Raw genomic sequence first — 16,880 nt, forward strand, 5'->3', positions numbered from 1 at the left:
CGATTCATTTCGAATTCATCTCACGATCGACTCTTTTCTACGAAACTCTTCAGTAACTAATCGGTCGAGTTGTTGGACCGTGACTAAACGAAATGACGGTGATTAAAGTTTGGAGAAAAGCCCAAATAGAGAAAGTATAGATAGTATATAGATGGTACATAGATAGAGTACATAGCTAGTATGTATTATATCGTGCTCTTGGATAAAAACTTATTTAATTTATTCTTAAAACGTATTACGAAGGTAATAGGGAAAAATTGGTTGGATTAACAGCTCCGAAGTGAAGCCTTAAGAGAGACCACACACCGTATACACTTGTATCTCGTCAAGGCTGTAAACGGTATATAAAAGCGAGACCGACCTCCTTATCGTCGTCTTGAGTTCTTCGATCGAGTTACTCGATCACACGTTGACTAGTATTAATTATCGGTTGAGAATCGTTAATTAAATCGAAAAAAATATTCACGACGGTAAAGAACACGGAGAAATCGAGAAACAAAAAAAATATTCGGAATGGAAAAGTAAAAGAAAAAAGAAAACGCGTACACACGATAGAACAAATTTTTGGAAAATTAGAAAGTTGGTTTACGCAATATATAGATTAATAAACGAATATTCGATTTCGAAGTTTGTTGTTTTTCCAAGATTTTCATGGTAAAAAAGATAAGATAAAGCGAAATGAAAAGAAAAAGAAGTAGGTATGCGAGTTATTTTTAAAGCTTTAACATTTTACACGAAACTTCATACAGTCGTGACTTTCGTAATCGAGGATGCCAACGTGGAAATGATACGTCTCTTTTAATACGTGCTGTAATGTACTTACTTTCTATTACTTTTCTTTTCCATCCTCCGTGATCTTCTTTAGAACCTGGAAACAAAGCTTCAGAATAACGTAATACGATGTAATATATATATATATATATATATATATATATATATATATATATATATATATATATAGAAAAAAGAAAGAGAGAGAGAGAGATATGATTAAGGAAACTATCGATAGAATTTGTTCATCGATTCGATGGAAGATTTCATCGTTGTGGAATTTCCATTTTCTAATGGCATTTCAAGTATGAAAACGATTGCACCAACACATTCTAATAATAACATATTTCTTTCTCTCTCTCTCTCTCTCTCTCTCTCTCTCTCTCTCTCTCTCTCTCTCTCTCTCTCTCTCTCTCTCCCTCTCTCTCTATCTCTCTCTCTCTTTTGCTCTTCTCTCTTTTTCACACACAAACATATACACAAAGTGAGATTTAATTATAGAACAAACGATGAGAGAAACGATCTAATGAATTTCCATTTTAAACGTACAAATCATTACTTCAATTATAGCTTTTATTTCTCAAAAGTAGACTTTGTTAATAATTGAATGTATTTTGTTGTTGTATTTAATTATGATCTGATAACTTTTTTTTTCTATTTATGATTTACTATAATTAGAATTGATCTTTTTAATTTGTTTTGAATATTTATGATAGTAACGATGGCAATTGATTCATTTTTTTCTTTTTCTTTCGAATGATTTCGTATCATGAATGAAGAAAATATTGAAATTGTGAATCTTTTTTTCACAAATCTTGTATTAGAATTTCATAAGATCATTTTTCCGGTAAATGCACATAAGTTTGAGATTTACGATCTGAAGCAACGTGTTCTCCATCGTTCTATGGAAATTGTTCCTTGGCCTTAAGTGAATTCTACGAAGAAATATCGTCTAACGTTAGTGTAAGTTTGCAGGTAAACTCGAACACGTGCGACTCCTTCATCGTGTTAAACCATTTCTCTAATGGCGCACTTTCCGGAGCATCGTGATAACCCATTTATGTCATAGGTATATCGCCGTAAATGTAGTCGCTTTGCTTAGAATTGCTAATTACTAAGCTACTCGTATAGATATATCTAGAGTTTCTCTTCTTTTCTCTTGTTGAAGTCTTAACTAATTGAAACGTCAAGACAACTGAGATATGATACTTCGATTGGTCAATGATATTTCTTACTGATATAGAAATTTATTTCGAATCTATATAAAATTTCTAATGCAATAATTCGTTCCAAGTTGATTTTATTTTTAAATACTTTTCATTTCTTTCTCCTTTTTCTTTTCTTTTTTTTTTTTTTAAGTTTCAAAGTATTTAATTTCCATCGTGATCTCGAATAACGATCTCCAATAGTAGCTCAGTTCTGTAGAAAATTTTTTTAATTTCTCTAATCTATATGAAATTTAGTTAATATTAGAATTCGATGAAATGCAATCCATAGACAAATACGACGTAATATTGATTTTAAGCATTCGCTTTCAAAGTTCTAAACAGGTTTCGAACGATCCAATTTCTATTCCGATGTAATCTAAAGCAAACTGATTTCTAGATTTTGATCGTATTCGTGATCCTTCGAACGATTAATCCCATATTCACGTTGAACTAGTTTAACTATCCCGAAAGGGCCAGGGCTTTGCAATCCTAGACAAGCTAATGTATATTGCGATTACAGTTAGAAAGTTTGAAATGTTCGTGCAAGTTTCGTTGGTACGACTCGGCACCTAAGTCGTACATAAATCTTTACAAAGGCTAAGCTTTTAATAGGGTCTCGTTCTAATTTTATTCTTCCTTTAAAAAAAAATTGTTTTTCCTATGAAAAATATTTCGACGACTTATTTTTATTTTTCCGGATTATTGTAAATACGATTACGGTCGAGTCTTGTATCGACTTACGTAATCAAATTTTATTTGAAGTTTTAAAAATTTAAATCGATATTCAGGATACTATATTTTTTTTTTCTTTTTCTTTTTTCCTTAAGGATGATTCAAGATATCTTTATAAAAAAAATTTTTAAATTATCTTTCGTCGAAAACGATCGAAGAAATTACGAAAAAGATAAACGTTTCCATTTTATTTTCTATCTTTGTCCAGATACTAAAAGGTTGTTTCTCTCTTGGTATCTGACCGTCTGTCTTATCAAGTTGACGATAGTTAGCAGGTGTCTGTGACTTCCAAGAAGCTTAACTCGAACGGTTCATCCAACCTGTACAACACGAACGAATCGTTCGCGTTCACATTTTCTACCGTACCGTAAACTTTCATTTCGTTTTGGTGTTCTTTAGGAGATCAGCTAAATCCGTGGCCATAAATAGGATGTTCTGTTATGCGATAAAGAATAAATATTCTAGGTGCGTTCGACCTTATGTTCCGACAGGTATGCTCTTACGTCAGAGATGAGTTTCATTTTGAAAAATGATTTCTATGCGTCGTGAAAACTATTTCTTATCGTAAAGTGTAAACGGATATTGGATAATAAAAAAATAGACGAATTATTGTTATCATTATTAATATTTCTTGATAGAATTAATTTTTTCATTACTTGTTTCTTTATTTATTTATTATTTTTTTTTTCTTAAAGAATATTATAAAAGAAAATTTTTATATTTCTCGTTTATAATATCAGCTGATTTTATGATCGGCCTGTTTTATCCCAAGCTTGACAGAACATGATTGCGATATGTAATATTCATTTACGATATTAATAAAACATTACTAGTGTCAGGGACGATTTTTCTACATAAATATCAGCTGTTTGTTATCTGTCAAATTTATAATATAACAGCTGTTATTCAAAGTAAATATTTTCTGTCAAATTTAGATTCGTTCTTACAAGTTCTGTTATTGATGAATATATCTCGCGTTTCTTATCGACGTATTTTTTTTTTATTACACATTTCCTAAAAAAAAAAAAAAAAAAATAAAAAAAATGTCTTGGAAGAATGCCTCACCTCGAACTAACACATACGTATATATAACGAAGAAAGAGGCGGGTAGCGATAATGTCTGATGATAAAGGAAATATCTCGCTTGAGTTCCGGCACACAGTGGCGTCCATTCGAAACGAGTAACTTATATGCACGAGGAGAGAACATCGATGACGTACGACGGATATGGAAATGCCAGAGTTTCACCCATGGCAGACATCTCGTCGATACAAGTTCGATACGATGCTCGAGACCGAGCTACGTATTTACCTGTATCGTGATCGCGATTACGATTATCGCCCTACGTCTAACGACTTAGGGCGTGTTCGGCCTTGATAAGAATCGCTTCGGTATGGAATGCAACTTGTTTTTTTAACATTGCCCGAGAGGTACGACGTTTGAATTTTCTTATTTCTTCAAAAATTTTCGACGAATATCTTATTTCTCCTTCTAATCCTTTATTTCATTTTTTTACTAGATAGGATTTTAATTCGCAAGGATTTTTTTTCGTTTATTCTATTTTTATATATCCGGATTAGCTAATATAATCTATAATATTTTACGTAGGATAGTATCCGTAATATCTAATAACAGTTACATATTTGTATCTCACGAACAACATATAACAGCAAGTGTTATATATCGTCCAATTTAATATTCCCATAAACAATAGTCGCCGCATCGAGTAAATCTCATAAATAACAATAAAAAAAAAGTCTACAAAAAGAAAAAAAATTTTAAAAGAATTTTATTTTCTGAACAATAATCTCTAAACGATTTATTAAGACTTTAGGTGTCACTTAACAGTAACATTCAAACCGTTAGAGCCAATTATCTATTTACCTTGTTTTATGACGTTGAAACACATCGAGCAGACTAGGACAATAGCGGCTTCTTCTTTAAATGCGGGTGATCCGTTATAGCCAAGTCGGGGGAGCAAGAGGAACAAGGAGAGGGGAGTGTTACTATCGACATAGAAATCGACATAGCTGTTATCCGGAATTAAAGTCACATGCGATTCGGTTCGATCAGTCGTTGCGAAGACGAGACATCGTCCTCACAGTTAGTCCTCGCCGTGGGCGAACTGGTCTGGGCAGGGCAAGCTAGGGTAGGGCGCTGAGCTGGGCAGGGCTAAACGCGTTCCTTACTTGCTTGCCTTCTTGCTTGCTTGCTTGCTTGCTTGCTTGCTTGCTTGCTTGCTTGCTTGCTTGCTTGCTTGCTCGCTCGCTTGCTCGCTTGCTTACTTACCTGTTTGCCTGCTTGCTCGACTACCTATCTACCTACCTGTGCTAGCTACTGATTCAAACAGGCCTTTGTTTTACATTTTTCAATTTGAACACTTCATTGTTACATCACGATGTTCTCAAGAATTTTCGAAATCATTTGTGATTGAAGATCCTTTAATTTTTTTTTCTTTTTTGAGGAGGAGGGAGGAGAGGCGGTATAATAAAGCATTTGTGAAATCGTATAGATCTAATAGGTTTCTCGTTTATTTTGATCAATGAGAAATTCGATAGGATTCTTAATATGTTTTAATTCACACCTACAAAAGTGGCAAGCATTCAATTCACGTTTCTCGATTAGGATAACGAGAAAAAGGTATCGATCTTGATAAAAACGTGATCTCACCCTAAAAACACGGAACGCCTACGTGGAAATGAAACGTTTACCAAATATAGTATGGATGGGTTAGATGAGAGTAAAAAGTTTTTACAATTAGAGACGATTAGGTTCGTTGATTGACGAGACATGCCTCTGTTTGGTTTCCAGTCCTTTGTAACTTATACCCCACGTGTCTTCTATTATTATTACTATTATTATTATTATTATTATTATTATTCTTTTCGTTTAACTTTTTATTATTTTTTTTCCTTGCCTCATGCTCTCTCCCACGTACCATTACATCGGCCCCCATACCTAACCATTTATGGATCGATCGTCATACATTCGAGGCTCCTTTCTTTTTATTATGGTTGTATTATTCTTTGATAACCATGACACATACTCATCCGAATAAACGATTTGACGAGGTCATTTTTTTTTCGATCATAGATCATACAAATTTTCTTGAAATCGTTCGTAAAAAAAATTGACGCATAATTGTGTTGGTTATTTATTTTCTGTATATATGTATGTGTATATATATATATATATATATATATATATATATATATATATATAGGTTAAATGGAAATTAGTTCATTCCTGGAATACGCATAATCATTATCCCTTCCCTCGTTACATTCGATAACCACATCGAAACCGAGATTCCTTCGGGAGGTTTGTGTGAAGTTAGAGGTTCGGTTAGTAAGTCCGGGAGAATATCAAGTCGAGGACCCGTTATGCGACTGCTCGCAAGAATGCCACCGTACCGGACACACCACCCCACCCTCCCTTCTCCCACCTCCCTCTTACCTCCTTCTTCCTCCCTTTTTCCCTCTTTCATTCCTTTTCGACTCCCTCCAAGCGAGTTAAATCTGGTATATATATATCTGAACACAACGTACCTATACAAATTCGATGAAATTAATCATCGTCATACGCTGATCCGATTATCGTCTAATATTAAATCTAAGATTCTAAAGTATCATTTTTATTTTTTTATATTTTATTTATTATTATTATTTTTTTTTTTTTTGCAACAGTACAACTGCTCAAAATGATGTGCGATTAAAAACGTTGATTTATAATTTCATCAAAGTTTTGAATTAGTTTCGTTGTTTAATTTAGACTATCAATTAAGTTGGAGTAATTAGTTGGAGTAATTCGAGACATTCGTTCATTTATTTAAGCATTCATTCATTCGTTTCGTTCGTTCGTTCGTTCGTTCATTCAATCATTTATTCATTCATTTATTTCTTCTTTCCTACTTTCTCTCCCTCCCTCCCTCCCCCTCTCTCTTTTTCTTTTTCCCTACTCTATCCTTTCTCCCACTCTCACTTCGATACGACCTCGTTCACACGTTCGATCGTTGAAAAGTTACGAGCCAGTTAAACGTCATTCTTAGTTGATTAAAAAATATTTCTGAATTCAGAAAGCACACCCTTCTTCGAGGCTCGACTAATAGAATAATTAATAAGTGTTATTAATCATAGTTATCGATAATAATCGACGAATTAATTCGTTTTAAAAAATTTCTCGCAAAAAAGTTCTTTTCTCGTGAATTTTTTTTTCAATCATTTGTATGACAACGATGACGATAATAATGATTATAATGATGATGACGATGATCATGATGATGATTGGTAATGACTCAAGACAATACTCTCTTGTGTCTCATGATTTCTATGTACTGAGCTTCCTTCCGTGTCGTCGTCTTCGTTTTAAACAATGCGTAACGGTTAACAACGCGATACATGTCGTTTATCCTCTTTCGTTCGTAAAAGAGGATAAAAGGATATAAGAAACGTGTAAGAAAAATTTGACTGTGCTCTTGAATAAATAATTTTTTTGTCTTTTCTTTTCTTTTTTTCTTTCATTTTAATTATTTACTCGCACTAATCGGTTTCTTCGATGTGGTTAAAACAGAATAGAAAATAGCGTAAAAAACTTTTTATTTCGTTTATAAGTAGTCACTATCGTTATCCTATTAATTAATTCATTCTAATTAGATTTAATAGATACACAATAATATGTAGTAAAATTCTGAGACACCCGCGTAAACGAACGAACGATTGGAATATTTTTCTAATTAATTCATTCACAAAATACAAATAATAATAATAATAATAATAATAATAATAATAATAATAATAATAATAATAATACCAATCGATAGACCATGTCCTATCATGGAAAAAGAATAAAAATAATGATCCCCCCCCCCCAAAAAAAGATTCCCCGAGAACTCTGATAAATAAACGAGATCGATAATCGAGCAAAGATATCTACTAACTTTTTTTTTTTATAAAAATTCCAATCGATGTTTATCGTTAGGATGAAGTTATAAATACAGAAATAAGTATTAAAGAGGATTAACTACGTACGGATACGCACTTTCTCTCGAACTTTCTACGCGGGCGGCGGTACGATCAGGGGACCAAGGAGAAGAGGCGTCGCGACGCATCTCGTCTCGGGATATACTCGCACGACATTCTATTTTCTATTCGCATCTAATTCCGGCAGGCGAGAGAAGAACGGTGCGTCGCGGCGCGTCGCCGAGTTCGCGGCACTCGGAAGACTCTCGACGACTCGACTTGTCCAGGATCTATAGATAGATGTCTTTCTTCGGTCCCTTCTCGCACCCCTCTACCTCCCTCTTCAACCTCCTCCTCATCTCTTTTTTTCATTCTCGATATCTCTCTTTCTCTTTCTCTCTGTCTCTGTCTCTCTCTTTCTCTTTAACTTTACTATGAATCTATTTATCTATCCACGCTCTCTCTTCGAACCCAGCCTTTCTAATTGCACACGTCTCTTTACCGAGTTCACTAATGTATCCTTACGAATCATCTCTAAAACTCGTCTATCTTTAATTATTATCTATTCTATTCTACGATGGCCACTTTGATTTAAAGATAACGACTAATAATGTCTGTTTTGTCTACGAAAGTATCTAAGTAAGAAACCGATCTATTTATTTTAAATCATCCACGTTGATGGTTCATTCGATAGAGCGGTGCAGTTTTTATTTAGATAATAATCGGTGATTAGTGGCCGAATTATAATCTTCACGATATTATTTTATTGTAATATCTGTGCATGGATAATACGTAGTGTCTTAATTAAATCATATTTATTAGAGACGATCAAAGTTTCTAAGATTCAATTTTTCACTTTTCTCGTTAGCAAATATTTATGATAATTCCTTCTTAAGATTTTAACCTCCGAGTATGTAATAATTTCTCTCTCTCCTCCTCCTCCTCCCCCTCCTCCTCCTCCTCCTACTCCTACCCCTCCTCCTCCTTTCTCTTTCCGGTCCTCCTCGGTAGGACTTGGACGTCGGCGAAATGGTTGCTGTCAGCTTTGATCTTCACGCCGTTAAAATACTGTCGCAAGCCTTTATGTGACATTTTCAAGGATTATATCTTAAGTTGCAGAGTATCCTGAGTGTGTGTACCCACTAGAATTTATTCGCAATATCCATGGTGTACGCCTTACCGTCCTTGCTTTCTCACGACTTGCTTTGTTGCTGTCGTTAGCATCTTCGTAATTTTCAATTGCTGCTTGGATTATGTATCCTCAAACCATATTTGATCGTTAAATCTTCGCAATTAAGTTTCTCCTTATTTAACAAGTCATTTTCTTTATAATTTAATGTATTATACAATTCTTATTGCAAATAATTATATCTTGCATATATCTTGAATATAATTGTACTCTTGCATATAACGATAACATAATAACTATATACAATAATAATAATAACAACGACAACAACAACATTAATATTAATGATTAAATTTCCTATTTAAATTTATTTATGAAATAATTGATAAATTTTGGAGATGTTTGACGATTAAGAGATCGAACGATTCGGTTAGTTAGATCTGTTTAAGATAGGAAAAGACAGTTGAGATCGATAGATGGATAGATCCATCAATCGATCGATCGATCGATCGATCGATCTCGAAATTCGCAAGGACGCGAAGTTCCTTTGAGAGAGTCGACAGCTTCAAAGGCAAACGTTCTCCTGGTACTCAGTTTAACCTCCACCTTCGAGACATACCGTTAGGTATGCCGCGTTTCGAAATCCTTCTCGATGATCTCGTGGCTATGTATCGGCACGAGCCACGTTTGCTTCTTCTCCTTCTTCTTCTACTTCTACTTCTACTTCTTCCTTCGTTTCCTGAATTCTTTTCAAGTGTCTTCAAAGGACGGAAATCGAACGTGGGAAAGACGAAGATCCTATATTTTTTCTGTTTTTTTTTTTTCGTCCGAATTTTCGTTCTTTTAATCACACCTTTCGTGCGATTCATACATCATTATTTTTGACATTATTATATTACACCAGAAGTCTTCCCATAAAGTTTTTAATCGCGTACGAAACAAAGTTTAAATTAGAAAAATAATTTTCATCTAGAGACACCATGAGGTATTCTAAACGAGACAATGATTCGATTACATTTTTGCAATTTAATTTGTAATATGAAACAAATTAGATTTGGAAAGACTTTTAAATTTCATTCAAACGCTGTGAGATATATTTCGAACGAGGTGAAAAGAAAATTACGAAAATGTTAGATCGTAGAAAATTAAAATCTGATTCGAACGTTCTTGGATATTCTTAAGGGAATTGAAATAATATTTCGTAATATTTTAATTTCAAAAATCGGAAACGAATTACACGCGAAGAAATTTGTAGATGGTCTTATAAACGTTAGTTAGGGAATATAATGAAGTTGACGTTCTTGCGGCTATTACCACTTCCGGTTCACAATACCAGGAAATGCAGAAATCATTTCGAAAGTCTGCATCGCAAGCTCGTTTAATCGTCGAGGCTTACTTGAAAATGTTCTTTTGCAATAAAATAGGAAAAAAAAAATAAAAAAATAGAGAACAACAATAAAAAGATGAGAAGATAAAGGGAAAAAAAATAAAACAAAAAAAACAGAACTATCGTCAATCGTGCGAGCGATCTTCGTTCGATTAAGATTACGTAAACCTACCGAGAAAGTCTCGATCGTAATAGCGAGATTATTATTCTCGCTTCGTTTCAACTTGGATCTCTTTCGTGCACAGCTACGTATACATATATATGTATATATATAAAATATATATACATATATAAATATATATATATAAATATATATATATATATATATATATATATATATATACACATTTGTGTGTACCTATGTATGTATGTATGTATGCAGTTTCGTACTCGTTATTATCGAACCGTCCTACTTTCGCTGTTTCTACTCGAAAACTAAAACAGTCGTTCTGAAAAATTTATCCTCGAATATAATACATTGAAATCGCCATGGGATATATCGAAACGGAAGATATTACAATTTTTCGAGAGATTTGCAACGAGTACAATTTTCAAATTCTTCAGTGCAGCATTCTCCTTTCATTATTTTTTAAGGTCACAACATTTCGACCTATCCAAGCATAATCTTTTGTCGTAAAGCGTCGTTGTTTACACCATGTAAGGTACACATACATACGTGCATACACACATACGTACGTCCAAGGCATGACTAACACTGCAGAGAGAGAGAAAGAGAGAGAAATGAGTCACCTTGCTCAGTCTCTTCATGAATGGACTTATAAAGACACGGAATGATTTCGTGAGGATACGAAAGAAACGTTCATGGTTCTGAAGAAGATTATTATCGGATTAATTGCGTTCATAAAGCTTGCTGTCTTTTTAGGAACTACGATGATGATGACGTTTAATGAATTGAATCAGCTGATACATTTTTCTAAGAACGGGTTAGACGATTGCTAGATATAGTCCGTTTTCTTATTCTTTCTTTTTTTGTAAATTTATTGGTTCCATCAGCTGATCTTTTTCTCGTCAACGAACAATTGGATAATTATTAAATATAATTTATTATTAATTGAGCGATATCGAATCAGCTGATTTATTCTACAATATATCAACGGACGGGTTGGATAATTTATAGATATAATTTTTGTTAATCGAAAATAATATATCGATCGTTATTATAATTTATGTTATCGATTATTTAGTACGTATTATCGTTTTGTCAAATATTTCCTCTTGACTTAATACGTAAAGAGACAGAAACACAGAGAGAGTGAGAGATAAAAACTATCAATCATTGAATAATAGCGAACACCTTGCAAATTCTCTATAAATAAAATCCGTTCATGATCGTGGAACGCGTTCTGCACTGGTAAATCGATCTTAAAAAGCAAGGTATCTCTTTGCAACTAGCTACGTAGGAAGTTAGCAGGTGCTGAATCGATCTCTGTACCTTCGCGTCCTGTAGTCTTCGGTCCGGAACCAAACGTGACGTAATGCAGACTCGATAATCGCGCCCACAAACTCGACGAGCGTAGTCGTTTCTCGATCGACGACAGGTCGCCTCAAGTTTTGCACCGGTTTTGGTCCCGTCTATATAATAATAACTTATAAAATCAGTTGGTATATGTAATTTCAGTTAGGTTTGAGTCTCATGTATATTCAACGATGAATATCATTTATTTTAGAACGTGCTGATAAGAAATTTTAATCGATCGAGCGAGTCATAATATTTTTTTACTCTTTCTTTTTTTGTCTCCTCTTTCCATGACATTTATTCAGCGGGTACAACGGGACGAATTTTATTTATTTTTCAAATACGCTGATAGATACAATTTTTGATATTGCTTTTAAGCTCGTCACACGTAGCCTCCACTTTAACATAAAAATTATTTATATACGCTTATTCTTAGGACTTTATGTAATGACTCGTTGGGACATTTCAATCCAACTCATCGCTGACGTATATTTATTTGTTAATAATTTAAAGGAAAAAAAAAAAAACACTCGATCGAGAAACCCATTTTTGTCTACTAATCGTCGTAGTAATTCTTATGGCTAAAGGAAAAGGTGAAAGAAATGATTTTTTTCATACCAATCGATTTTGTAAAGCTTGGAATCGATTCCGTGGGTCGTTTTCAGAGGACACGACACCCACGCTATAGTTACCAGTGCCGATTCACGATTACCATATGCGGGGATACCATATGCGCGGATAACGCGAACGTGAGTGCGCGCGTTCACTCGGGTACCGATCCTCGATCGTCGAGACTTCCTTCACAGTCTCGTGTCCACGCGTCTCACGAACGGTCGTTTGCTAGCAGCTTTGCTTCGAATTGTCTCAACGTTTTCGAGATTTCCATTTGATCGATCGATCCATCGATCGATCGATCCACGATCGGTACGATTTTATTCTTCAATTTCTATTTTCTATTTGTCTCTTTCTTCTTCGTTTTCTTTTTCATCTCTTTCTCAAAAGTGATTGAAATCGTTATTAATTTTTCAATCGATTATTAAATAAATGTTTCGGTCAGTCCTCGATCGTCTTCGTTGCTATTCGTTGTATTTTCATTTTTTCGTGCTGTTCTTTTTTTCTATTTTCCATTCCCTCCGTTTTCTAATATTCTAAGCTTTTTTCCTTTCGTCGGATGGGGAATTATCGATCGCCCGTAGAAACTAGGGTGAGGTTCTTCGCCCTTCGTTCTTTCCTCCATCGCTCTTGCAGTTGACCTCGTTTTTTAAACCAATTTTACATATCACAAAACTTTAGGATCTTCGCTTGATATCATTCGACCTCGATCGATCTCTCCGATGCGATTTCGTTAAAGAGAGAACGGACGATTCGTATAAAAATTTAAATGATATTGAAATTTATTAATAAAATAAAACGATATTGTAGACGGTGTCCTTCGATCGAACGAACGAACATAATCGAACGAGAAAGAAAAAAAGAGAAAGAGAGAGAGAAAAAACGGAAGAATAAAAATCAAGATTGAACGAGATCGTCAAAATCGAACAATCTTCGAATAAAATCATCGATGTGTGGTGTTCGGACAAAGAAAAGATTCAGTGTATTAGAAACGAATATGCAAGTGTGTGAAGTGTGACAAAAGAAAATAAAAAAAAAAAACGAAAAGAAAAGGAAAGGAAAGGAAAGAAAAACAAAACTGATTAGTGGTGAACTAGAACGTGTTAAAGATGCGCACTTAACGGCGTGTCGAAGGGACAGTTTGAGAAATCTCCTAGCAAATAAAGAAGAAAAAAGAGAAGAAGAAGAAGAAGAAGAAAAAGAAACAAACAAACAAACGAACGAACGAACAAACAAACAATCGAACAAAAATAGGAGATAATAAAAGTCGGTGAAAGATCAAAGGAAGTCAAAAGATGTCGACTCAAGCTTACTACAAGGAGAGGTTGGGCTTCGACCCGGCTGACACCGTCGCCGAGCATCACCGTGAGCAGAGGTCACAGCATGGCTACGAGGAGAGTCTCTCCAAGTTCAAAGGTCAGAACGGAAACGGATACCCGACGTCGTTGTATACGGTTTGCGGGAAGAAACGTGCTGGAGAAGAGATAGAAATGATGGGGGATGAGCAAGAGGAGGATCAAGATGAGGAGGAGGAGGAGGAGGAGGAGAAAGAGAATGGGGTGGTAGAGGTGGAGGATGACGACGACGACGATGATGATAATGATGATAATGATGACGAGGAGGAGGAGGAGGAGGAAGAAGTGGTGGTGGACGTTCTCGAGGAACAACGATCCAGCAGCACCCAAGCTGCATTCTGGGGCTGCTGGGCGATGTTCATCGAGGCGCATGGTAGGTGGCCGAGATTCTTGAGCATGTGATGCTGGACATTTTCGATGAAAGCTCGTAACTCTTCATACCCTTTCCTCTCACGCCACAATACTTTTTAATTTGTTTTATTTTTTGTATTTGTTTACACAATCTTATCTTGTTTCTTGTCTCTTCACATTCTTAACATTAACCTCCTGCTCCTATCCCTTCCCTATTCCTGCTGTATCATTTTATTTCTTTCATTCAGATCCATACGTACATCCAACTCGCTGATAATTAATATCATGTTTCGTCTCGTTTCATTTAATTTGTGTAACGGATCAGTTTTGATTTCGCTTTATTAATTTTATAGATATTATTCTTGGCTTTCATTTGTTGAGTTTCGATTATATGCGTGCGTGTGGAGTTTTTAATTTTAATTAACGATTAACTCTATTTTCGTCTAACGTAAGAAACTCTCGCGGTCATTAATCCTCGTATATATGTAATTTTAACTTTGAAGCACGCGCGCACACACACACATTTGTGTTTTTTGTGATAATATCGTGTGACGTTTTTTACACGTACCTCCCGTCCGACTAATCGTAACTTTTGCACGAGATTTTTTTTCTTTCTCTTTTTTTTTCTTCTACAAATAACTCAAATACTTTTCTCTACGTATCCCTACGACGTAATAATCAAATGGAGAAAAATTCTTTAACGTACACGTAATCATGCGATTTGAATGAGTATCCGTCAGAGAAATTCCGTATATGTACATCCTTACACGGTCATTATCATTTACTAGAAATGATTGTAAATCTATAAATAGTATCATTTAGGTAGCATCATTTTTCTAGAAACTTTTTTTCTCTTCCTTTTTATTCATTATCATACTGTTACTTGGATGCGAGCTTCCACGAAGATTTATCCAGCATTTATCACGATTCTCGAACGATAGCTTGACCAGAGATCGAACGATCGATCGATCACCCACGCGAGTATTTCCTCCTACCCCTCCTTTCCCTCTTCGATCCTCAAACCTCATCATCCTCTTTTCCTTTCCCTCTCATTACCACTGGAACGCAGATACGTAACGTGAGATACTTAGATGTATGAGCTTCTTACAAAGTAGCTTATATAATTGCGATTGTGATCGTTTTCATTGAGAGATATATTATTTTAATGAATTTACATAATTAATTAATTAATTAATTAATTAATTAATTAATTAGTTTTCTTTTCCTTTGCGGGGGTGGGAGTTTATTATTGTTATTAGTACTGTTATTATTAATTTTATTTTCCTTTTCTCAATGTGATTCTAGCAATTGCAAATTTTTTTTTTCTGGTCAAGCTATCGATTGCTCAAGCTCGTCCTCCGTCCTCCTCTATACTCTCGATACTTTCCACTAGATAATATCAAGCAGATGATATATCTATATATAGTAGTTAGACTTGTAGATTTATTGGAAAAAAGAAATTTAGCATTGTTTTCTCTCGCATCTTTTGATCGAAATTATCTGCCGTTTCTGGAAAGTATCGAGATATTTAAATTTAAGAATCTCCTCATCTTGAAAATCTGTCTTGTTCTCTCTCTTTTTTTATTTTTATTTTTAATGAATTATACGATTTATTGACAATTTTGCAGCTTTAAGAAAGACAACAAAAAATGTTTGATCGAACACGTTTGATGCCTTCGAATCGATAGATCGTGCCTTGACCCTAAGTTGAAAGTCAGCGGAGTAAATCGGTTCGTTTAATTTCAAGGAGAGAGAAAGAGAGAGCAAAAAAAGGGTGAAAGAGAGAGAGAAAGGGAGAGAGCACTAGTATGGTAGGGAGAGAAGGGTTGATCAAAAGTATTCGAGATAGGATGCCGCAGTGCGATAAATCGAAAGGCCAAAGTCAGAATGCAATACTTTCGATCTTGATTGGGATCGAAGCCAACATTCCTCGTTTGCTAGACTACTTGACGTATCTCGACGATGTGATAATAATAAATAGACGGTTAATTACGTGTATCGAGGATAGAGAGAAAGAGAAAGATAGAATCTTTGATTTGTTCATTAACAATTTGCATGGAGGAACGAAGAAGCGAATAAATTATCAATTTCAGTTTGGTAGATAGATGGATAGATAGAAATGTTCATGACAAGATAGATAGGTAAATAGATAGATAAATAAAAGTAAGTTAGCAATTGAAAACTATTAGTGGCTTCGAAGAATCGAAGGACTCGTTGCGAAAGAGCAAAGTGGAATAAACCGTAATTTTATTATCGTACTGTTAACGATCATCAAAGCACAATATTTCGTACGATGATTCTTACTACTTGACATTGTTAGTGATAAGTCGTGGTGTTTAGAACGAGACAAGAATAGATGATAGCAATGTTCTTGATGAATGAAGTTCATGGGTCGTCGAGTAAAATGAGTTAGCCTCGGTTAAAGACTATTTCTGTTTGTTTGTAATTCTCTTCTCTTTTTAAACAATTAATCTGCAAAAATTCTATTAGCATTAACATTCCTTCTTTACCAATTAATATCTAGTATGTTAAATTTTAAAGATCGCGAGTGATGCTTTTTTTAGAACGATTAAAACAATAAGAAAAAACTTTAATGGATAATTTTATTCGCTGGATTAAGTCTTGGTAGTTTATTGACATTGAATCGATTAAAACACGAAAGAAAATTTTAATAATGCGTTCGATAAAGATCATCAACTTTATCAACATTGTTTTTTTTACCAATTAGATTCTTACATAGATATACATATATACGTATTATATTTTAAAGTAGATGACAACATTCTTCTTGGAACGATTGGAATGTATAGAAAATATTTTTTTGAATAGTATCCTATGCGTTCGATTAGATTCCAAATAAATCTAAATAAAAAGTAGAGTGTCAGTGAACGCTAAAACGT

The 16,880-nt window shown here is 34.4% G+C and overlaps 1 protein-coding gene across 46 annotated transcripts in view; it reads left to right on the forward strand.

Moving 5' to 3' along the window:
• The window catches only part of LOC127071017 (microtubule-actin cross-linking factor 1), a 112,025-nt gene that overhangs the window by 20,013 nt on the left and 75,132 nt on the right, over nt 1–16,880 (forward strand). For 14 of the 46 annotated variants that reach the window (XM_051009716.1, XM_051009723.1, XM_051009737.1 and 11 more), the window contains exon 1: nt 13,708–14,002. The exons of 12 other annotated variants lie outside the window; for them this stretch is intronic. In XM_051009716.1, the coding sequence (XP_050865673.1) occupies nt 13,765–14,002 (238 nt within the window). In that variant the 5' untranslated portion in view covers nt 13,708–13,764. 20 more of the 46 variants (XM_051009724.1, XM_051009757.1, XM_051009720.1 and 17 more) reach the window with 8 other exon arrangements.

This window comes from Vespula vulgaris, chromosome 20 (genome assembly GCF_905475345.1).
Source record: "Vespula vulgaris chromosome 20, iyVesVulg1.1, whole genome shotgun sequence".
In the NCBI taxonomy this organism is placed as follows: Eukaryota; Metazoa; Arthropoda; class Insecta; order Hymenoptera; family Vespidae; genus Vespula; species Vespula vulgaris.